The sequence below is a fragment of the Lithobates pipiens genome, unplaced genomic scaffold (assembly GCF_037356315.1).
Source record: "Lithobates pipiens isolate NorthernLeopardFrog02 unplaced genomic scaffold, aLitPip1_a1.2 Scaffold_19, whole genome shotgun sequence".
Classification (NCBI taxonomy): Eukaryota; Metazoa; Chordata; class Amphibia; order Anura; family Ranidae; genus Lithobates; species Lithobates pipiens.
The window spans coordinates 177,128,311-177,152,554 of NW_027507764.1; the positions used below are offsets into that span (position 1 = coordinate 177,128,311).

A 24,244-nucleotide genomic window follows, 5' to 3' on the forward strand; every position below is an offset into this window, starting at 1 on the left:
CCTAATCTATTTGTTGAGAGGGTTTGGGGCTTTTCCACCTGCGCCTCTCCCGCCTCTCCCCAAAAGACGGGAGGTATTGAATCTCACATTCTTGTTTACATTTGTATTTTCCTTATTCCCTTCCCCTTTTCCCTCCCACCCCTTCCCCGAACCCATTTTCCCCCCTATGATGAGCCCATTACTCCATCTGCCACCCGGGGAGTATAGGCGGGCGTATTTCCAGTTTCTCACAAAAATCTTCCAGATCTTCCGGGAAGACCAGCTTCGCTGATTTACCGTCTTTGTTCCCTATTAAGCAAGCGGGAAACCCCCATCTATATTTTATGTTCTGAGCTTGCAATTCCTCTATCAAAGGTTTCAGGAGTCTTTTCCTTAGTAACGTTTCGGGTGCCATATCCGGGAATATCTGTATTTCTCTTCCTTCAAGTACATGAGGGGATTTTCCCCTTAACTTTTTCCAAATTACTTCTTTTTCCTCAAAAAATGTGAACCGCACTATTATGTCTCTTGGTTTATCCGTATCTCTAATTCTTGTTTTACCAATTCTATGTATTCTATCAATCCTTGGTAGAGCTCCCATCTCATTTCCCCAGCAGGGGGCGAGAATATTATTTAGTATTGCTCTTAGATCTTCACCTTTTGTTTCCGGGATTGAGCGCAATTTCAAGTTTTTCCTTCTACTTCAATTTTCCTGATCTTCCAATTTGTACAGCGTATTCCTTTGTGTTAGTTGAAGTGTTCTTAGTTGATCTTTAATTTTGTTTAGTTCTATGGCTTGGAGATCTACACGGTTTTCTGTAGCTTCTACTCTCTCCAGCAGACCGCCTAGGTCTTCTCGAAGCCCCCTGATGTCCGTTTTAATTGCATTTTCTAATTTTGAGAGCATCTCCGCCATTTCTCCTTTTGAGGGTGGAAGATCATCTATCCTTGTTTCTTCCGTTTTGCTGTTCTCCCAGTCACTTTCCGTTCCGCTATGTCTGTGTACTCCTGTCAACACCCCTTGGGGGACCTTTATCAATAGCTTCTTCTCACCGAATGATACACTGCACCCCGTTATATTTTGTCTTGATATCTTCCTCCAACCGCGCCAATCCTCTCCTAGGTTAAAAACCTATGGGTCCTGGTGTTGACGAGTCACCTTGAGGCTTGTCAAGTGCCTAGCACCTCCTATCTTTCAATGGCCGGCCTTGCATAGAGTGTCTTGTTTGATTTCGCAGAACGAGGGCAAAGGTCGTCTATATCTTATTTCGGGGGAAGGTGGACCATCCAGCCATTTGGGAGCTCCCCTCTATTCTCCGCTAAGGACAGGGCAATCCCTTAAAAGGGAGGAAACGATATCCTAATATCAAGGAAAAATTTATCGTGATCTAATATACACAGGGGGAAAAATAAAAAGAACCTTATGGTCAAGTCATGCAATTTTCCCTCTTCCTGTATAATATACAAAATTTGGAGCGATTCGGGTGATCTGCTCGATTTCCTGTTGCGGAAACAGTATATCCTGACGGCGAGGGGCAAAGGGAAGGAGAGACACACAGGAAGAAGAGAGAAAAAAGAAGATGAACTTATGATAGCATTGCAAATCTCTATGCGCTTATTCCTCCAGCCATAACTTCTCCTCTTGGGTTTTTATTTATTTATTTTTTTTTTTTAAAGTCCAATCAAAAAATCTGATCCGCTCTTATGAATATCCGAAACCGCAAGAGGGTGAGGATAAAAAGGCCTTTTACAATCCTACACCATTAACTCCGCGCTCTGATGTATATATACTGATTTTCTCATTTATATTGCTCATTTAACATAAACCATCTCGTCAGCCGGTACATTTATCTCAAGAATAGAAACCATACACTTCCTCTACCTATCTAAGCGAGTTTTATCCTGACACCAGGTATTTATCCCCTCGTTTGAACTATGCGACTGTTTTTCTCCCGTATTGTATCGCATGTAGACATGTCGCATGTACCTGTGATAGTCTATGCAGCCTTATTAAGATAGATTTTGGAGAGGTAATACATATTGATCGTGCGGCTCCACCACTGTTTAGGGAGAACACCTTCCAAATTAGCCTCTCCTGGTAAACTGAGCGTTGGCCAATACAATGCAAGCACGATCCTAATTTGGTTTATACAGCCTTGCAATGGTTTCTCACTATAGGTACTTTACATTCAAAACAGTCGGAGGGAGCATGCAGCCAGAGAATCATATCCACAGTCGGACTTCCTTATCTGCTTAACCAGCAAACATTTAACCTCCCAGGTATGATATTTGATTCCCCTGAGTAGATATAATTACACTGCAACACTTTTGTGGTTTAAAAAATGTTACCGTCCTTGTCCATGCTGTGTCACGCTTCTCTCCTATCCGATCCAGGCTCTAAAGAGTCTCCTCCATATGCCTCCAGAGTCCTGCTGTGTAGCCAGAGGGGGTCCGTTGTGGACTAGAGCGATGGGGGGGGGGGGGGGGGAGGGGGTGGACTGGCCGATGTGATGTAATGCGGCAGCTGGGGAAGCTCCGTGCTCCGAACGCGAGGTGTTAGCAGCACCGCACCGAGGGCTTCCGTATGGCTGGGCTGGGATCTCTCACCTCCCCGCTCCTAGCCATCTCTTGGTGTTGATCAGCGGTGCGGTGCGGTGAGCTTAGCGCTGGCAGGCCCCTCCCCTCGGGCGGACGCTACGTCCTCTCGTAACGCATCCGCCAGCCGTTGAGACTACCCCTAAGTATTTAAACTTCTCAACCTGTTTCAAATTCAGAATATCCTGGGGAGCGCAAATGAACCCCGGTTCCAGCGGCAACAAAGCGGATTTATCCCAATTAATGGTCAGTCCTGATATGAGACCAAATTCTCTAATCATCTTCATTGCCGCTTTCACCGAGGCCTGAGCATCCCCCAGGAAAAGCAGAATATCATCAGCAAATAATGCAATTTTTTCCTCTACCTGTCCTCTCCTAAATCCCTGTATATCAGGGCTAGCCCTAATAGCGATGGCTAATGGCTCCACTGCCAAAACAAACAATAAGGGGGAGAGAGGGCACCCCTGCCTCGTACCTCGTTCCAATAGAAAAGTCTCAGAAAGCTCATTATTTTAATTTTCGCTCTTGGGTCTGTATAAAGCAGTTTTATCCATTTAAGGAAATTTGGTCCGAACCCAAATCTGATAAGCACTTTGAATAGGTATTCCCATTCAAGGCTGTCGAATGCTTTGGCTGCATCCAGAGTCAAAACTGCTCTGGAGCCTCCATTATCTACTGGAATCTGGGCATTCAAAAACAGTCTACGGATATTGATACTAGTAGATCTATTCGGGATAAAACCCGATTGATCAGGGTGAATGAGCTTGTGGACAATTCTTTTTAGGCGTGTTGCGAGCACCTTTGCTAATATTTTAACATCCGACCCCAAAAGCGAGATCGGACGATATGAGGCAGGGTCCATTGGGTCTTTATCCTCTTTAGGAATCACCACTATCGTGGCTTCCAACATCGAGGAAGGCAAGGCTCCACACTGCAAGGACTGCTTCAATGTCTCCAATAATTGTGGGAGCAGGACCTCCCCGTATCTCTTATAGACCTCGGTTGGTAAACCATCGGGTCCTGGTGCCTTTGAGTTAGGCATCTCTGCCACCGCTCTTTGGAGTTCCTCCATAGTAATTGGGGCCTCCAAAACTGCTAAGTCTTCTGCTATTATTGTTGGCATATTCAGATTCCCCAAAAAGGCCGCCATAGCTCCCCCTTCACTTCCCCCTTGGGATTTATATAGTGAGCTATAGTAATGATAAAATATGTTATTGATAATGGATGGTTCAGAGGTAATCTCTCCCTCTGGGGTTCTAATTGATATTACCGCTGAGGGTGCCGTATTTACTTTAACCAAGAGTGACAGCATTCGCCCCACTCTTTCTCCCTCCCCGAAATTTGCTTGCTTCTGCAGTATATGTCTATTGTCCACCTTATACCTAGTAATTGTCTTAAATTCTTGCTGTTTATCCAGCCAAGCCTTCTGTGTAGTAGGATTCGGATTCATAATATGCTGTCTTTCTGTCTCTAATACCGCCTTGGTAGCTTCCTCTTCCTGTTTTTTCATCTCGGCCCTGCTTCTAGCGATTTGCTGAATAAAAAGACCTCTTAAAAAGGCCTTTAGAGAGTCCCAGATGACCCCCACTGATGCTGTACCCATATTAACATCAATGAACTCCTTTAACATGGTTGTCACCCGATCTGTATCCTTCATTAATTCCAACCATACGGGGTCCATTTTCCATTGGCCAGAATATTGTTTCTTACCTACACAAAGTGTCAATATTAGGGGGGAATGGTCCGAGACTCCTCTCGGGCCATATTCTACCTCATCCACTCGTAACATCGCACTGTTATTAACCAGAGCCATATCAAGTCTTGATAATGTAGAGAAAGTTGCGGAGTAACAGGAGTATTGTCGCTCCCCCGGGTACCGAGTGCGCCATGCATCGCATAGGCCAGCTTCAAGTAGGAAACGAGCTAACCTCGTTTCGTCTTTCACCGTTGGTGTTTTTCCAGTTGGGAACCTATCCAAGGATTTATCCAAGACTTCATTAAAGTCCCCTACTGCTATCACCGGGATATCAGGTTTATCTATTACAAAGGCTAATAGCTTGTATAAAATCTCCAATTTAGATGGAGGAGGGACGTATATGTTGGCTATTACGTAGGGATTACTTTCAATTTGACAATATAAAAAAATATACCTACCCTCTACATCTATACAGCTATTATAGCAAGAGAAACGGACCGCCCTGTCAACCAGGATGCTAACCCCTCTTGCATAGGTTGAGAATATGGAATGGAACTGGGTCTGGAATTTCCGACCTTGTAGGCACCGAATCGTATCGCCCGTTAAGTGGGTCTCCTGGAGGCATAATAATCCGGGTCCTTTACCCTCTAAAGCTGACAAAACTACTTTTCTTTTGGTCGGATCTCCCAGGCCCCGCACATTCCACGATACTATCCTAATTCTTTTCCCCTGCATCACTGCTTAATAACCTAAAAATTGGGCAGTTTTGAAATTAGCAGAAAAAACGATGAAGAAAGTGTATGAATATATTAATGCCGGAAAAAAAAAAGGGAAAAAAAGAGGACCTTCCCCTTTTCTTCCCCACACATTGGGTGGTTTTAACCAAGAAAAACTAAAAGAAAAAAAAGAAAGAAAAAAGTGAAGAAATATACAAATATAGTAATACCAAAAAAATTCTTTCCTTCCCTTTTTCCCCTCAGCTTTACATACGTGTATCCTATATACTACATAATATTTTCTCACGTCCCCCTCTAAATAGTGCATCTCAAAATTTGTGTATCCTTGTATTATTTTTATTGCTCTTCCCTTTCCCCACCTTCCCATCCCATCTCTCCCTCCTCCCCTTTTACCAAACCCCCTCTCCCACCCCCCCCCCCTCGCCCCATAGGGTTACCCCCTAGGGGTATATTTGTGGCCTTCTCACAACACTCCCACCACTCACCCATACCAATCCTACTGGGTGCTTTCACCCAAAATCTACCCCCGCTCATGGGGACCCTTTGTCCCCCACTACAAATACTTAATTACACTCCACACACCCTTATTACTCAGCCCCTGCCCCCACCTACATTGTGCACTATATCAAATACAGCAAACTGTAACCAGCATACCCCCTGTTCCTACCTACCCCCCCAAAATGTGTACCCCTAAATCCCTTGAAATCCACCTAGCTGCCCTGCAGTGTGCGTTTATAAATCCTTTTTAGTTTCATCTAACCATTGGGATGCTTCTCCTGGCGTATTAAAAAAAAAACGTTTTTCCTAATGCAGTCACCCTTAAGCGTGCAGGATAGAGGAGCGCATAATCTAACTTGTATTTAACCATTTCTCGTTTAACTGGTATGAATTCGGCTCTTCTTTTCTGGAGGTCAGGGGAAAAGTCAGGATACAAAGAGACCCTAGCTCCCTTAAATCTAATATCTCCCCTTATTCTGGCCTCTCGCAATAGGGACACTTTATCCTGATAGTTAAGGATCTTAAGCATTATAGGCCTAGGGCGCTCCCCCATATGGCGAATTTTTACCGGGGTACGATGTGCCCGTTCTATTGCAAACGTTGGGGTAAATGTTGCTGCCCCAAAAGAATCTCGGAACCACCCTTCAAGAAAATTCACAGTGTTCAGGGAGGCCTAACACCCTAATATTGTTTCTTTGATTCCTATTCTCCATCTCATCAAGTTTATCCGCTTGTGTAGTAACTATTTTTTTAAGTGAATCAATTTCCAGCCTTACAGGCCTCAGCTCATCCTCCATCGCACCCACTCGTTCCTCAAGCTCAGTGGTTCTTAGGATAGTCCTATTCAATTCCTGCCTCATAGACAATAGTTCCTCCTTTATATATCTTAACTGTTCATCAAAACTGGATATCGAGTCTTTACAATCCTTAATTGCATTCAGAATGGCTCTTAATGTAGGTTCCTCCTCCTGGTTGTCTGCCATCGATACCTGAGAACTACTTAGCGTTGTTTCCAGATTTATTGTTGCTAATGCAGATTTGCCTCCTCCCCCCTCCCTTGTTACCCCCCAGTTTAGCAGCTGTTACGGTGGGATTGGTCAGAGACTGGCCTTGGCTCCTTCTGTCAGCAGCAGAATTTTTGGTGTCTTTATTGTGTAGATTTGCCTGCTGAGAACTTAAATTGCTGGGTGAGGTTGGGCCAGAATGAGCGTATCGCTCCAACTTCGCCGCTGCTGACATTGCCGCCATTTGATTGGTTTTGTCCTTAGCGGCACGGGTGATTTGTTGACCCTCTGCAGGTGTTTGCTCCTCGGGGGATCTTTTTCTTGACATTCTTAAATTAGATGACCACGTACAAACCCACCTTGCGGGTGAATCTGTGAGTCCCAAGCCCCACTATCAGCTAATGAAGCCGGAAGAATATATCGCGAGAAAAAAAAAAAAAATACTGTAACGTCTCTCCTTGTGTAGATTAGTCCCACTCACCCAACACAAAGAGGGCAATGCTGATTTACCTCTGACCTCCAGCCCCAGCAATAGGCCTGCCGCAACAGATTCACTACTATAGCAACATGTTTGTATTTGTGTAAATCAGCATATGTACAAAATACAGCAGTTCCAGTCAGTAGTTCACTTCAAATTAAGAGCAAAAGGAAGGAAGGACACTTATCTTAGTTGCTGGTTGCTGGTTCACAGCTTTCCATAAATCCATCCAGGTCATCCAAATCTTCCCCTCTCCTCCTCAGAAGACTAAGCAGGCAGCACTATTGTTATGGACTATTCTCCAGTGCCACTCATCTCATCTCATCAGCCGCTCTGACAGCTAGTCTGGGATGGAGGCGTAGAGCGGCAAGCAAAGATGGGAGAGCGGGGGAGAGGGAACTCTACACCAGAGTCTCCTCTCGTCTTCACAGCGCACGCCGGCCAGCCCGCCGCCCAAGACCTAAGGTACCGGACACGCCCACACGTGTCCGCTCACCAAGCTCGTGCGGGGGGAGTTCAAGGAACCTTAAGTATCACTTTAAGGAAACCTTGTGCAGGCCGAAGCAGCAGGTTTTTTTTTATTTTTTTTAATCCCCCTATCCCCAACAGCATATACTTACCTTTTCTTTGTACCCCTGCCACCTAATATTCAAGCTTTTGATTTGGTGCTTGAGGCAGGGCTAGGTTAGAACAGCCTTTTTCAACCAGGGTGCCTTGAGAAAATTCCTAAATATTGCCCAAAAGTTGCATACAAGTAGTGGGTGAATGAAGCCTGCCTTTTAGTTACACAAAGCCACAGGTTTCTCTGTGCACCAATACGACTTTCCAGCCACCGGAGGCCCAACAACCAGTGATATCATTGGTTGATAAGGAGTACATTGGGCACCTGCACAGTATCCTTGTTTGCACCTCCTCTGCCCCTCTCTGCACTGGGGTCACATTAGCTGAAGGAGAGAGATTGTGGGAGAAGAAAAACACTGGAATACTAGTTGGTACCAATGTGCAATGGTTTATTTGCTTTGGAAGAATAAATCGCCTCTACCTTTTGGGTGTCCTAACTCTGTGGATGTTGCTATGTTGTGTAGTTTATTTTTGTACATTTTAAAATGGGGTACTTTACGTTTGTGCATAGTTATAAAAGGTTGAGAAATGCTGGGTTAGAAGCTCATAGTGTTCATGATTAGTAACAAAGTAGTGAAAATGTTAAATGTGTTTTTTAAGACCTTGAATATGTCACCCTCTTAACAGGCTTTGATCTTGTTAGTATTCTGCAGCTTGTCGTTTCTTAATATAATTGCAAAGCTGTTTTTCTCCCACATTCTGGATCCAGATTGTTGTCACTGTGACAAATGTTTCTTTCAGGCTGCTGTAATGTTATCTGCTCCGACAAAACTGGAACATTAACAAAGAATGAGATGACTGTAACTCACATTTTTACATCTGATGGAATTCATGCAGAGGTATGTGTTAAACAGGTCAATGGGTTTTTAACTATATGAAATTAGAGTTGCCTGTTGACTGATATGATGGGGCATTTTAAATGCACTTAAATAATTAAGTAACAAATATTCCTGCAAGCTTTAAAATCTCACATTTTAGCCGTGCATTAATAAACTGTTGCACAGAATTGTGTTATACATTCTTTATAATTACAAGCTATTAATAAATACACAGGTTATATTCTGAAAGGTAAATGCTGCTGGCCTCTCCTGAAAATGTTAGTTTCTTGGGTGTCAAATTGAGCTTCTGAGTTTGAGTCCTTTATCTAGATGTTTTTCCTTCAGTGGCTGCATGCTTGTTCAAGGTCAGTCATTTATTAAGGTCTGAGAATCCCCAAGACTTCAGGAAATTAGCTTTTTTTAGGTGAAGGGCAGCAATGACTGCACACACATTTTTTATTCTTTTTTTACATTGACTTTCTTTAACCACTTGCTGACCCCTACACGCCAATATACATCGGCACAATGGCAGTGGTGGGCCATTTAATTGCCGCGTACAGTGCGACCGGAACCCTATAAAATGTACTGCACTATAAAAAATGATTTTATGGTCAAAAATCTTTTTTCTATAGTTCTACATATTTCTTTATTTTATAGATCTTTGTTTTTTTTTTTGTTAAAAATGTCATGCTTATTGTAGTGTGGTTTATCCTATATAGAGTCTAATTTTGTAAACTCAAACACATTTGGACATGAATTGTAAAATAATAATGGAAAACTATATTGACAAAATTCTTATTTTTTGTATTGTAAAAAAAATATTTAATGGTATGTATAATGGTTTTGCGCATATAGATTTTTTTCATGGTGAGAATGTTTCCTATTTTAGTTGGGTAAATATGAAATATTGCAACCTAATTTTATATATTTTTCAATCCATTAAAGCGGAGGTCCACCCTAAAGTGGACCTTCCGCTCATCGGAACCCTCCCCCCCTCCGGCGCCACAATTGGCACCTTTCAGGGGGAGGGGGGTGCAGATACCTGTACAGTACAGGTATCTGCACCCACTTCCGGGATAGCTCTCTGCGGAAAGGGGAGTAGATTACGCCCCTTTCCACAAGTGCCCGCCCCTTTCCGCAAGTGCCCCGCTGCCTGCTGGGAAACGCACAGATCCCAGAGGCGACTCGCGCATGCGCAGTAGGGAACTGGGAAATGAAGCCGAAAGGCTCCATTTCCTGATTCCCATACCCAAGATGGCGGCGGCAGGATCCGAGAGACGATCTAGAGATCGGCTTCGGGTGCCGATATTGCGGGCGCGCTGGACAGGTAAGTGTCACTATTTTAAAAGTCAGCAGCTGCAGTATTTGTAGCTGCTGGCTTTAAAAAAAAAAAAAAAAAAAAACGCGGAGTCCCGGCGGACTCCCGCTTTAACATGTGAAGTATTAAAGAGGAGCTGCATACATAATGTGTAATAAAAACATCTTTGCCATTCTGAAGCCTTCCTCCAACCACTTTGATTATTATTCTATATATACTCTGATTCTGTACTTGCCAAATATGCTGCAGAAATCTCCCTCCACCAAGTCTGGCTGAAGCCATTTTAAATGTGGGCAGCTGAAACTGCTGCCTGTTCACGTCCTGGATGTATACAGTCACACAAAGGCAGCTCACATTGGCCATCTTTTGACTCAACCCCCCATCCCTTCCTGGCAAACTCTCACAAGAGTGAGAAGAGGGCTGTGCATGATGTCATAAGCCTAGGCTTTTTACCAGGCAAGAAACAGGAAGTGGGCTGTATAAGGTATTTACTGGCAGAAAACTATCCCAAGTTAAAACAAGGGCAGAAAATTGAATAGATGGAAAATTTAAAAGAATTCCTGCAGGGCTGCTTAAAGCTGGCCATATAGACGAACACTTGTTTTTCCTAAAAAAAAAAAAAATAAAAAAAAAAAAAATTCTCCCATCCACACTAAACAGAGCAGATGTATGAATTTCCCGCTGCTGTTTGTTGTATTCCGACAGGCAACACCAGTGGCTGATTGGCTGCAGTCACTGTTCAGATGACTTAAGCCAGCCCACACATGGATCAAAATTCGGACAGGGACCAGCTATCAATTGACTTGTGTACAGCCTGCCTGCCATGTTTTTCCTGTATGATCAGTGCCACCTGCAGTTGCTGGCAACACTGATCATTGTATTCTACCAAGGGAGAAAAAAATCTTACTGCAGGAAGGCTTGGTATCGAATTTGTGGATTGGGCAATTGGCTCATTTGTTTTGTTCAATCTGGTGGTTGAATGAAAACAATGAATCCTGTATGGCCTCCCTTCTGTCCACCAGGCACCAGTCCCTGCTGAACTTGCTGATTTTTGATCCGTGTATAAACCAGCTTACTGTGGGTTCAGTCAGCCAAAGCAAATCACCAGTCAAGCTTTAACTTCTGGTCTCTCTCTTATGCTAAACCCCATAATAATGTTTATTTTGAAAGCAAATATCTATAACATTTTATAACGTCTAAATACATATAGACTGAAAAAAAAAATGCGTTCTAGGTTGGACTTTCTGACTGTTGGTCCTTTTTCAACTATATTAAGTTTAATAAATTTTGCTATGTGTTTACAAGGTTTCTGGTGTTGGCTACAATCGATTTGGTGAAGTTACTGTTGACGGTGATATTATTCATGGTTTTTGCAGTACATCCATCAGCAAAGTAGTTGAAGTAAGTTGTGTTTTTTTTTTTCCCTGTTTTATCTTTTGTCTCTAGATCTTTACTGTATAGGCAATCTGATTAATGCCAGGTCAAGCGTTTGACCTAGAGACAGAACTGCAGTTAAATAAATGAATTGCAACTACACATTCTCTTGTAAGACATTTATCACAATGACCCCTTGTATGGATAATACATTATTTATTACGAATATCTAGATTGTCTGTCTTGTGCCTCGGCTAGCTGTATCGCTCGCATCCATAACGCAAGGTAAATTGTGAGGGCAAAAAAATGAACCTATGAATAAAAGATTAGTGCTTTGATTTGTTCCAACCATTGTCACTATTGCTTTTGATGGCCGGCTTGGTCTGCAATCTGTGAAGAAGTGCATTAATAAAGACATGAAATAAAGGATTCACATAAGGAAAAAACTATCAATACAACTAGAGATGCACCAAAATTTCAGCCACCCAAAATGGTGTGATCAGCTTTAGGCCGATTAAGAGAAAAATGTGCCGATAATGGCACCGAAAACGCATGTGCTTATAGTGTGTTTTTCATAGGTCATGTGACTCAAAAACAACACAGGTACATTAAAGATGCGTTTTTTAATGCATTCAAACTAGGAGGTGCGGGTTTTTTTTTTTTAACCACTTAAGGACCACCTCCCACCGATATACGTTGGCAGAATGGCACAGCGCGCCAGCGGCGCACTCGCAACCTGGTCCTGAGCTCTGTGGCCGCGGGACCCGCGGACCCGATCGCCGCAGGTGTCCTGCGATCGGGTCACAGAGTTGAAGAACGGGGAGAGGTATGTGTAAACAAACCTCTCCCCGTGCTTCCTAGTGAGCTTGTCACTGATCGTCTGTTCCCTGTCATAGGGAACGACGATCAGTGATGTCACATGCCAAGCCACGCCCCCTACAGTAAGAAACACACATTAGGTCACACTTAACGCCTACACTGCCCCCTAGTGTTAACCCCTTCAGTGCCAGTGACATTTTTACAGTAATGCATTTTTAATCGCACTGATCGCTGTATTAATGGCAATGGTCCCAAAAATGTGTCAAAATTGTCCGTTTCCGCCATAATGTCGCAGTCGCAATAAAAATCGCTGATCGCCGCCAAAATATATATATATATATATATATATATATATATATATATATTAAAAATGCCATAAAACTATCCCCTATTTTGTAGATGCTATAACTTTTGCGCAAACCAATCAATAAACGCTTATTGCGATTTTTTTTTTTTTTTTTTTTTTTTTTTTTTTTTTTACCAAAAATATGTAGAAGAATACGTATCGGCTTAAACTGAGGGGAAAAAAAAATTATATATTTTTTGGGGATATTTATTAAAGTAAAAAATATAGCATTTTTTTCAAAATTGGCGCTCTATTTTTGTTTATAGTGCAATAAATAGAAAACGCAGGGCTGATCAAATACCACCAAAATAAAGCTCTACTTGTGGGGAAAAAAAGGCTGCCAATTTTGTTTGGGAACCATGTCACACGACCGCGCAATTGTCAGTTAAAGTGACGCAGTGCCGAATCGCAAAAAGGGGCCTGGTCCTTTTAGCTGCAAAATGGTCCTGTGCTTAAGTGGTTAACTGACCAAAAATGCAGCAAGCAGGATTTTTAGCACCACATTGGAAGCCCAATGGACCAGTGTGTACACATAGAATTTAAAGGGATACATTTTTCTTGAGCTTTACTTGCACTAAAAATGCCTATTATGGCTGATGATCAATTCATATTAATTTAAATTGATAATATTAATTAAAAAGTCAAATATAATACAATTACATATAAATATTTTTGGAAACTGTCATTTTCGGTTTTTCGCCCAAGTGCATCCTGCATTTTTTGGTTTCGAAATTTCCAAAATTTCCATTCGCTGCACCTCTAAATACAACTACTGTATTTGCCATGTTATGTTCTGTTTTTGTGATGTTCCTTTTCAAGTAGAACTATAGGCAAAACTTTAGGTCATAACAGAACACAGAATTTTCTCCAAAGTGAAGTGAAATCCCCAGTAAGTTGCTGTCACCGGAATAAAGGGGAACCTTCCAATGGGGCAACTGTTAAAGTTCCTGTGGGGAATCTACCCTGCGGGAACACAGACCGCAATAGAAATGAGATGGGGTTCAAAAAATAAATAAATGTAAACAAAGTTTAAGCTTCAGATATGCTTAGGGATTTTGCTATGGATGGGACCCACTGTAGTAAACCCCTGATCTCTGAATATAGTTCTATTACTTTTCACAAGCCAGATAAAAGCGCATGGCTAAAATAAAGAAAATGATGATCCCTCCTATCTTCATTTGCTTAAAAAGTTCATACAAATGTGAAAAATATAGCCTGTAATCTACACCAGTGACATGCTTACACTTTGAAAACTACTATTAATACTATAACTATAATATCTAATCTAATAAGTATGTAGATACATTAATAAGCCAAGAGTGTGAATATATACGTGGTTACTCCCTTTGTATGCTTAAAATAAATTTTATTTAAACATTTTCTTGTTACAGGCAGGATGTGTGTGTAATGATGCAGAAATCAGGAATAATACATTAATAGGCAAGCCAACAGAAGGGGCTTTGATTGCGCTGTCTATGAAGGTAAATTATTGACTCCGGCAAATTAAAAAAATATTTAAAACGGCTACTGTGACATTTTAGTCTTTGGGCGTGATTCACAGATAATAATTCTATTACCAGTGTGCAAAGAGATATAAAATTTGTTGCAGCTAATGTAAAAAAACTGTACTGAGCTGTTGGCTTTAATTGCTTGCGAGGTATTTACTGGTAATTACTCTGAGTTCAAAAGGGAAGCCACCACTCCCCACAGCAGGCTTGAGTCATAGATAACCATGGTTTACTGTTGTTTTACGAGTCTGGTAAAAGAAAACGTTTGCTGCCGCTAATGAACAACTTTAAAGGCCAAGTTCACCTTTACAGAATAATAAATGCACATCTTTTTTGCAGGTAAAAATGTGTATTCTTTTTTAAAATGGGAGCCTGGAGAGCATTGCAATGTCAGGCTCCTGCACACATTTCCTACAGCATTGTTGCCCGTACCTCTATACTAAGGTGATCAAATTTTGAAAATGAAATCCAGGGACATTTCTTTTTTATTGACAAATGGTAAACTACTTTATGCACATATTTTCCTCAAATTATATATGCAGTCAGTGGTGAAGCGTGAATTGTCGGCACCCAGGACAAGGCAAGAAATTTTTGCCCACGAACCTGCAGATTTTTAGCACTTCGAGTCCCCGTACAGTAGTACTAACCAACCTGATTCCTACACTCGCCTACCTGATTCCTACACTCGCCTACCTGATTCCTACACTCGCCTACCTGATTCCTACACTGGCCTACCTGATTCCTACACTGGCCTACCTGATTCCTACACTGGCCTACCTGATTCCTACACTGGCCTACCTGATTCCTACACTGGCCTACCTGATTCCTACACTGGCCTACCTGATTCCTACACTGGCCTACCTGATTCCTACACTGGCCTACCTGATTCCTACACTGGCCTACCTGATTCCTACACTGGCCTACCTGATTCCTACACTGGCCTACCTGATTCCTACACTGGTCTACCCGATTCCTACACTGACCCCACTACAAACCAAGGAAGTCTAGTTTCCCTACTGAGGGAGGCATGCTGCACATGGCCGGGGCACAGTAATAATTTTATGCGCCCCCCCAATTGTTGCACCTGGGGCAAGAGTAGATTCACCATAGGAGTATATAAAGAATGAACTTCACAGGAAGACCTTTGAAGATTGACTAAAAGCTCAGGTTATGACCAGCACAAAGGTAACAGAAGAATCTAAACTCCTAAAGGGAAAAGAAAAAAAAAGATTTTTTTGCATTCCACCCCGAAAAAGGAAAAAAATCTATTTTTGGTAGCTGATTAGGAGGGTGTCTTGGGTGGTAGATATGTGCCAGGTGTACGGTTTTCAATGAGTATAACAAGGTATACTTCTACTGGCTAAAAGTACATTTAGTATACAGTTTTTTTTTTTCAAATGCTAAATCATAAGGCACAAAGGCTTAATGTGCTAGTATGCATTGCATACTAGCACATTATAAAATACTCATCTTATATTGAAGCCCTCTCAGCTGCGCCGGTCACTGCTGAGAGGGCCGACCTCTTCTCCCTTTGTTTCTTCCGGGACTGCAAGCTCAGGCACTGAGTGGCTGGAGCCACATTGACGTCAAGACCATGCTGAATGCTACATGGCCTATTTTACTAATGAATGCCTTTTAAAGAATAACGTAATCTTTTTTGCCATGTTTCACATTACGATGCAGCCCCACCGTTAAACTGTTTTAGTGGGGCAGCCTCCAAAAAAACACCCTGCAAGACAAAGGCTTAATGTGTTGGTAAGCCCTCGCAGCGGTGCCCGGTCACCGCTGAGAGGGCTGACCTCTTCTCCCGTCATTACATTCATATTCATAGTGATAGTCTGCAGCCCCACCCATAAAATGTTAGTGGGTTTGTGGGTGCAATACTTTCTAGCCTCAAGTGGAAAAAAAAACTATATAATATTTTACTCTATAACAAGACTGAGTACACCCCTCACATTTTTGTAAATGTTTTATTATATATTTTCATGTGACAACACTGAAGAAATTACACTTTGCTACAATGTAAAGTAGTGAGTACCCTCAAAATAACACACAGCCATTAATGTCTAAACTGTTCGCAAGAAAAGTGAGTACACCCCTATGTGAAAATTTCCAAATTTGGCCCAATTAGCCATTTTGCCTCCCCGGTGGCATGCAACTCATTAGTGTTACAATGGCTCAGGTCTAAATGGGGAGCAGGTGTGTTAAATTTGGTATTATCGCTCTCTCTCTCTCTCTCTCATATTGGTCACTGAAAGTTCAACATGGCACCTCATGACAAAGGATCTAAAAAAAAAATTGTTGCTCTACATAAAGATGCCCTAGGCCCTTGGCTATAAGAAGATTGCCAAGACCCTGAAACTGAGCTGCAGCACAGTGGCCAAGACCATACAGCAGTTTAACAAGACAGAGAACAGATCTCGCCATGGTCGACCAAAGAAGTTGAGTGCATGTGCTCAGCGTCATATCCAGAGGTTATCTTTGGGAAATAGACATATGAGTGCTGCCAGCATTGCTGCAGAGGTTGAAGGGGTGGAGGGTCAGCTTTTCAGTGCTCAGACCATACACTGCATCAAATTGGTCTGCATGGCTGTTGTCCCAGAAGGAAGCCTCTTCTAAAGATGATGCACAAGAAAGCCCGCAAACTATTTGCTGAAGAAAAGCAGACTAAGGACATGGATTACTGGAACCATCTCCTGTGATCTGATGAGACCAAGATAGTTTTATTCAGTTCAGATGGTGTCAAGTGTGTGTGGCAGCAACCAGGTGAGGAGTACAAAGACAAGTGTTTCTTACCTACAGTCAAGCATGGTGGTGGGAGTGTCATGGTCTGGGGCTGCAGGAGTGCTGCTGGCACTGGGGAGCTACAGTTCATTGAAGGAGCCATGAATGCCAACATGTACTGTGACATACTGAAGCAGAGCATGATCCCCTTTCTTCGGAGACTGTTCTCCAGGGCAGTATTCCAACATAATGACCCCAACACACCTCCAGGATGACCACTGCCTTGCTAAAGAAGCTGGGAGTAAAGGTGATGAACTGGCCAAGTATGTCTCCAGACCTAAACCCTATTGAGCATCTTTGGGGCATCCTCAAACAGAAGGTGGAGGAGCGCAAGGTCTCTAACATCCACCAGCTGTGATGTCGTCACGGAGGAGTGGAGGAGGACTCCAGTGGCAACCTGTGAAGCTCTGGTGAATGCCATGCCCAAGAGGGTTGAGGCGGTGCTGGAAAATGGTGGCTACACAAAATGTTGACACTTTGGGCCCAATTTGGACATTTTTACTTAGGGGTGTACTCACTTTTGTTGCAAGCAGTTTAGACATTAATGGCTGTGTTATGTTATTTTGAGGGGACAGCAAATTTACACTGTTATACAAGCTGTACACTCATTACTTTACATTGTAGCAAAGTGTCATTTATTTAGTGTTGTCACGTGAAAAGATAATAAAATATTCACAAAAATGTGAGATTGTGTGTGTGTGTGTGTGTGTGTGTGTGTGTGTGTATATATTCACATACACTTATTTATTTATTTTTCAAAGGGTGAACTTTGCTTTTAGTTCACTTTAACCAAGTCACAAAATTTGTGTGGGGGGAGAAAGGGCGGGTTAGACATTGCTTTGTATCTTTTTGTAATATGTTAGGCCTGTCAGAATCCAGTGTAAGCTGCATCTTGCTAGTTTATGTATGGCAATTACTAAGCTATTACTGAGTCAGGTTGTATCTGCATGTCCGTCCATCTGCAAAGGTCTAAGGTGGGCCTTAGAATGTGGTAGAACGAGCTGTGACAGACACAGATGTTGAAATTTCTGTTATAGAAATGTTGTAGCAGATAGAAAATTAGATTTAGTATTGTTTATATCTGTACTTGTGGTTTCCCTTCAGCTGCCTCACAGCATTATTTAAAAAGAGACACGTAACTTTTACAATCTAGAATTCTCAGCTTAACAAGGTTATGCAAAGGAGACTGGGCTTAGCCAAACAAATCAGACTTGAAGCAGGTGTAAAGCTATTTTTTTTTTGTTCTCTTAAAATATTAAACATGTTCTAATTACTAGCTCTTTGCAATGGTATTGCACAGAACGTCTCTGAACCTCCTCTTCTGGGGTCCCCCACTGGCACGCTCTGCTCCCCTTCTGCATGCGCTTGCTATGGAGGGGCGCTAGGGTTGCACAGATGCCTTTTTATTTTTTAATCCATGAGTACCAATACTGGTGCTCAAGTACTCGCCAGTACAGTGTACTGTTACCTTTGTGGTGAGATTTGAGCCCATACAGAATGAATGGGCTCAAATCAAACTGCAAATAATCGCATAGGATTTGAAAAGGAATGCGGTGCAATTCTTGTCCAAATTGCATGTTTCCCACACTGCTCCTGTGTGAACCCGACAAGCCTGGGTTCACACAGGAATGGTGCGGGAAACCACATGTGATTTGGACAGGAATCGCACAGCATTCCTGTTCAAATCGCATGCAATTCTTTGCAGTGCGATTTTAGCCCATTCAGTTTGTATAGACTCAAATTACACTGTAAAGGTATTTATTTCAGGTATTGGAGCATTTGCATGCGTACTTGTGAAAATGCTTAGTATTGGTACTGATATTGGTGCAACCCTAGGGGGCACACGGCAGACTCACTCCCGTGCCAAGCTGTGTGCATCCATAGATGCACACAGCACAGCCTTTGCCCATATTCTGTAATCCTAGGTTTCAAATATGGAGGCACTGACACTTGTAGTGATTTTAGAATCTGAATGATCAAGCACTAAATGGAACACATCTTTATGAATATGGACCACCACCAGTCCATGTCCATAATAAAAGCCAAGCTGCATGCTCAGAATTGTCATGGTTCTTCAAAGTGCTTTCCCAATGCTTTCTACTCTTCCTTGTGTTTGTGTTGTGTTTTGTTTTGTGTTGTGTTTTATGTGTTGTATGCCTATTACTTGTACCTGTTGCAGGAGAATGCAGAGCTCCTGGGCAGAATTTTTACCTCCGAGCCGAACATAGTCAATGTTTTATACATATTAGGGCTGCAACTAACGATTATTTTCATAATAGATTAGTTGGCCCATTATTATTTTGATTAATCGGTTAAGAGGTTTATAACCTTAAAAAAAATAAAAAAAAACAAAAAAAAAAAGTGGGTCAAATTGACGTTCATTTTCAACCACAGTGACAGGAAAAATTTGGAAATAGAAAACTTCTCGGTCAAAGGAATTTTCAGACAGTGTATGTGGTTTTTGTTCAGAAATGAAGTGAAAATTTCTTTCATTCAGCGAATGTACAAAGATTTTTCATCTAAATATTCTCACCTGAAAATTGATCCGTGTGGCCAGCATAACGCTCGGTGCACACCTATGCAGTTTTTGCTTTTGATCTGTTTCTGCAGTGCTTTTTTCTGTGCGATTTGATTTTGCGCACTTGATTTTACTGCAATTTGCGTTTTTTTGCATTTTTTTGGGCAGATTAAAAAACACAAATTTCTGCAAAAACGCATTATTCTTTTCTGCAGCTTCTCCATTGAAGTATATTGAACCAAAAAAAGCACCATTTTGCGTCAAAAGTCCCTGACCCTTTCCAAATATGCAGCGGCTGAAAAAAGCACAGATGTGAACGAACGTGTCCCATAGGAAACCATGTAAATGAACTGTAGTGCGTTTCTGCAAAAAGCACCAATAAACATATATAGATGTGAACCAGGCCTTAGACGTTTAGTAACATAATTTGGTTAAAAAGACTAAAATTAGCCCTTTATAGCAGTGGTCCCCAACCTTTTTGGCACCGGGGACCGGCGTAGTTGAAGAAAATTGTGCCAAGGCCCAGGGGGGCGTATGCAGCTTTTCGCGGGCAATTTATCGGGCGATGGCTGGCGTTGGCACTTCAATCATCCCGGCACCATCATTGATATGATGTCAGGATGATTGAAGCGCATTATTTCTATTATTACATTGTAATATATAATGAAATAGTTCAACTCACCATAACGCAGAATGTGCCAGAGTGCCACTTGCCACGTCGCCTGTCACCAGATGCAGATTGTCACTTTCCACGTCGCCTGCCTTCAGATGCAGCTTGTCACCAGAAGCATTTTGTCCCTTGCCACGTCGCCTGGCACCAGATGCTTTTTTGTCCCTTGCCATGTCACCTGCCACCAGATGCAGCTTGTCCCTTGTCATGTCACTTGTCACCAGATGCAATTTGTCCCTTGCCACGTCACCTACCACCAAATGCGGATTGTCACTTGCCATGTCGCCTGCCTTTATATGCAGCTTGTCACTTGCCATGTCATCTGCCACCAGATGCATTTTGTCCCTTGCCACGTCACCTGCCACCAGATTTGGATTGTCACTTGCCACGTCCCCTGCCATCAGATGCAGCTTGTCATTTGCGGCATCGCCTGCCATCAGATGCAGCTTGTCATTTGCCATGACACCTGCCACCAAATGTGGATTGTCACCTGCCACCACATGACTGTTGTCACTGCAGTGGTGGCAGCACAGGTGTGCACATTAGTTCAGAGGCAAGCCTGCACTAATGGATAGTAAGGAAGAACAGCAGTGGGGCGCCAGTAGTGAGCAATGTTCTCACCTGCCTCAGCTTCAATAGTGTATCAGTAAAGCGGGCGGGCAGTGAGAGATGAGCTCATCTCTCTGTTCCCCCGCCTCAACTCCAGCGTTATAGCATCCCCGCTGTGAGTGCGGAAAAGCGGCGATGCGGGCGGGCGGAGATGATCTCATCTCACTGCTCGCTCGCCTCCATATAGCGGCCCCGCTCTGAGCGCGGAACAGCGGTAATGCGGGCGGGCGGTGAGAGATGATGTCATCTCTCTGCCTGCTCCGCCGCCGCTCATCAGAGTGCAGCCTTCGCGGCCCGGCTGCAAGCAGGCCACGGCCCGGCAGTGGGCCGCGGCCCGGGGGTTGATGACCCCTGCTTTATAGTACAAAAAAAGCAGATAAGCACTACTGGAAGGGGTTATTGTTTTTACTGTAGTACAGTGAAAGTAATATTTACAGTAGTGATTATATTTTTGTACTATAAAGGCTCATTTTAGGTTTGTTTAACCCTATTATGTTACTGGCCAATGAATTGATTATGAAATTAATCCATTACTATTTTCATAAATCTATTAGTTGTCGATTAATCGATTAGTTGTTTCAGCCCTAATATATTCTACGTGGAGCAGACCTGAAGTCAATTATTGTTTACCTGCTTGTTTTTTTTTGTCCAATTCTCCTTTAAGGGGGGCGTGGCAAGGGGTGTGTCCTATGCCTGCATACTTTTGTTGATAGGTGTCCCTCATTCCCATCTCAAAAGGTTGGGAACTATGGGATGGCTACATATACAATTGTATTTGACACTATAGACTGGCTACACACATATCTAACATGGCTGGACAAATCTACCCAAATTCATCAACAGTTCTGGAGTGCGAGAGCTTGCCTAAACAACGGACTCTTCCCCCGGTATTCTGGATTGTGTCTAAAGATGGCTGTGCATAGACCGTAACCTTGTGTATAATTAATTATATGCGGTGACTGCCATCTTGTGGTAAAAGTAATATAATACATTACAGTATAATCAATACTAAAGGAGATTAATTATAACTGCATCTGTTTGTTATTGTATACACAATTTATTTTACTGCCATCTAAATTCAGAATGACATCAATTCAATTATTATAATAATAATAATAAAGTAGTCCATAGAAATTGAAAATAAACAGTAGAGGGAGAAGCTGCAAAGCATGCAGGGAATCCCGAAAGTTGTGGAAATAGATGGATAGCAGACAGGCAGTACTCGTATCCTGAAATTGGATTTTTCGTGTAAGCTTATATTGTATTGTCAAACGGAACTATTCTTTGTATTGCTATTGCAGTGCTGACGTCACAAAATGAAGTGTATGCAGTGATTATAGAATTCCTTAAATCCTAAAACGCATGCTAAAATCTGAGCCATTATAGTGTGTGTTCATGTTTTGTACTAGTGCCATTCAAAATGGTAACGATGGCATAAGTTTTGTATTCAATTTCAATGTCCTTTGACTGCACAAAAAATACCCACTGCATTTTTTTTTTGTATTTTTGTAACTTGCATCTTGGGAAAATGCAGGGTTTGTCATTTTAGCTGTTCTCTTGTATTAAAAAAAAAAAAAAACATACAAATAGTGTGACATTAGCCCTGCTTGTGCATATATTAAACGGGACTAGTGATGCACTGCAAAACACTATCAGTTCTTCATGTTTAGGAGCTTGGATACATAATGACGTAATTGTTAATTGCACAAACAAAAAAAAAATGCAGTGCTCACCTCCTAGTGTACATAAAGCGCAGTTCTGCCCAAAAGTGGAACTTCTGCTTGTATGCTTCCTACCCATCTGGTGGCACCTTTCAGAGGGGAGAGGGGGATTGGTACCTGTTTTTGACAGTTACCATTCCCCACTTTCGGGAGACAGCACCCATCCCTCGAAGGTTCAGCCACCTCCTCCTTCCTTCACCGCTGGTCCTTCCTGTTAGAAAGCACAGTGCGCATGCGCAGTAGGGATCCACCCTTGGAAGCTGGAAGGCTTCACGCCTGGTTTCCCTTAACTTGAATAGCAGTGGCAGCACCTGAGAGCCGATCCAAAAATGAGCTTCGGGTGCCGACATTGCGAGAACCCTGGGCAGGTAAGGGTCCTAATAGTAAAAGTCAGCAGCTACAGTATTTATAGCTGCTAACTTTTAATTGTTTTGCTGAGGGCAGAATTCCTCTTTAAAAATGATTTTTAAAAGACCACATTGTAAAACAACCCATTCAGTTTAAAACAGAAATGAAAGGCAAAACATTTGTATATAGATATAAAAAAAATTATAAATAGCTTTTTTCCCGTTTTTTATAAGTTATCACATTCCCTCTGTTCTCAGCTGCATAAGAGCTAGGGGGAAGAAAGGCAGCAACACACTGAGCTTCCCAGTGAATGGCTGTGCAGCGGGTGCATGTCAAGACAAGTCTGATCATTGGAAGGAGAGTACACTGAGTTCCCAGCACAGCAAGAGAAATTACCATAGTTTGTTCTCCTGCTTAGTGTGGTCAGTTTGTAATAGGAAAGCAGAGAAGACTGACAGGAACACATGGGATTTCACATAAAGGAAGCAATACAACCAGAAAAGGATACTTTCTCATACAAGTACATGGTACAGCAGGGGCAACAGATGCTTTATTGCCGCAATCCAGGGAAATGTTTAAATTCAGTGGATTAGAGAATGAAGTACACTAGAAGGTGAGCACTGCATTTGTTTTTTTGTTTTTGTTTATGCAAATTTGTGTAAGGTGTGTGTGTGTGTGTGTGTGTGTGTGTGTAACACACTGTGCGAGCAAGCTCCCAACAGGCTTTTTTCATCTTTGCTGCACTGAGATATAATTTGTTATGGTTGAATAAAGACATCAGTCCATTCAGTTCTACCAGAGTGTGTATCTACTGTTTTCCATATCCCTTTACATTGTGTTTGCTAAAAAACCCATCTAAAAGTTTTTTGAACATATTTACACTCTCTCCTGACACCACAACCTGTGGAAGGGAATTCAACATCCTCACCACCCTAACAGTAATGAAGTTAAAGGTTAACCTCACCTTTCATAACGGGTTACATGTTACACCCATATTCGGGGTGTAACATGTTACAGAAGCAGCAGCCCCCAATCTCCCGTTTGTCACAATTTTTAAACAAGATGCAGCCATACGGGGCTCTGTCCACCTGACCCCGTCATTCATTCAGAGTACTGTGAATGTGAGAACTACAAGTACCTACAGTCTTTGCAACTGTTGACTTGTAGTTCTCCTTGAACTACCAGGACACTGTTGAGCTCTCTAGTAGTTTATCTCTTCCTGTCACTTTGTATCTGTCTTCCCGTACGAGGTATGAGCAGTCTTCAAGAGTCCTGCATTACACTTGCGATCTACCGATCACAAGTGCAATGCTTTACAGGCTCCTAGTAAAGAAAAAAAATAAACCTGGTAGATTGTTTTTATTTATTTTTTTACCTGCAAAAAGATGTGCATTTATTTATTTTTTTACAAAGGTGAACATTTCTTTTAAAATCAAACCACTTCTCATCCAACTTCATTGTCAGGCCACATGTCTTTAGAGACCCTAAATCTGGAGTCGCCATTCAGGACTGGTAACCAGAATTGGACAGCATACTCAAGATGTTCCTGTCTTTCCTGAGTATTTGTATCTTTTGATTATTTGTTGCCATTGTAACATTTGTCTCTTGTACACAGATGGGACTTGAAGGACTCCGTCATGATTATATCCGAAAAGCAGAGTACCCGTTCAGCTCTGAGCAGAAATGGATGGCTGTAAAATGTGTACACAAAACTCAGCAAGTATGCAATTTGACGAACGCTTACAATTTCTTTCTTCTGTCTCTTTAGAGTTGTGCAATTCTGTACTTGGGTTGTAAAGAGAA

The 24,244-nt window shown here is 42.2% G+C and overlaps 1 protein-coding gene across 4 annotated transcripts in view; it reads left to right on the plus strand.

Moving 5' to 3' along the window:
- ATP2C1 (ATPase secretory pathway Ca2+ transporting 1) overlaps window positions 1-24,244 on the plus strand; it is a 204,974-nt gene that overhangs the window by 139,468 nt on the left and 41,262 nt on the right. For all 4 annotated transcript variants that reach the window (XM_077491506.1, XM_077491504.1, XM_077491505.1 and 1 more), the window contains 4 exons: window positions 8,350-8,447; window positions 11,050-11,145; window positions 13,675-13,764; window positions 24,057-24,161. In XM_077491506.1, the coding sequence (XP_077347632.1) occupies window positions 8,350-8,447; window positions 11,050-11,145; window positions 13,675-13,764; window positions 24,057-24,161 (389 nt within the window). The remainder of the gene's footprint in view (window positions 1-8,349; window positions 8,448-11,049; window positions 11,146-13,674; window positions 13,765-24,056; window positions 24,162-24,244) is intronic.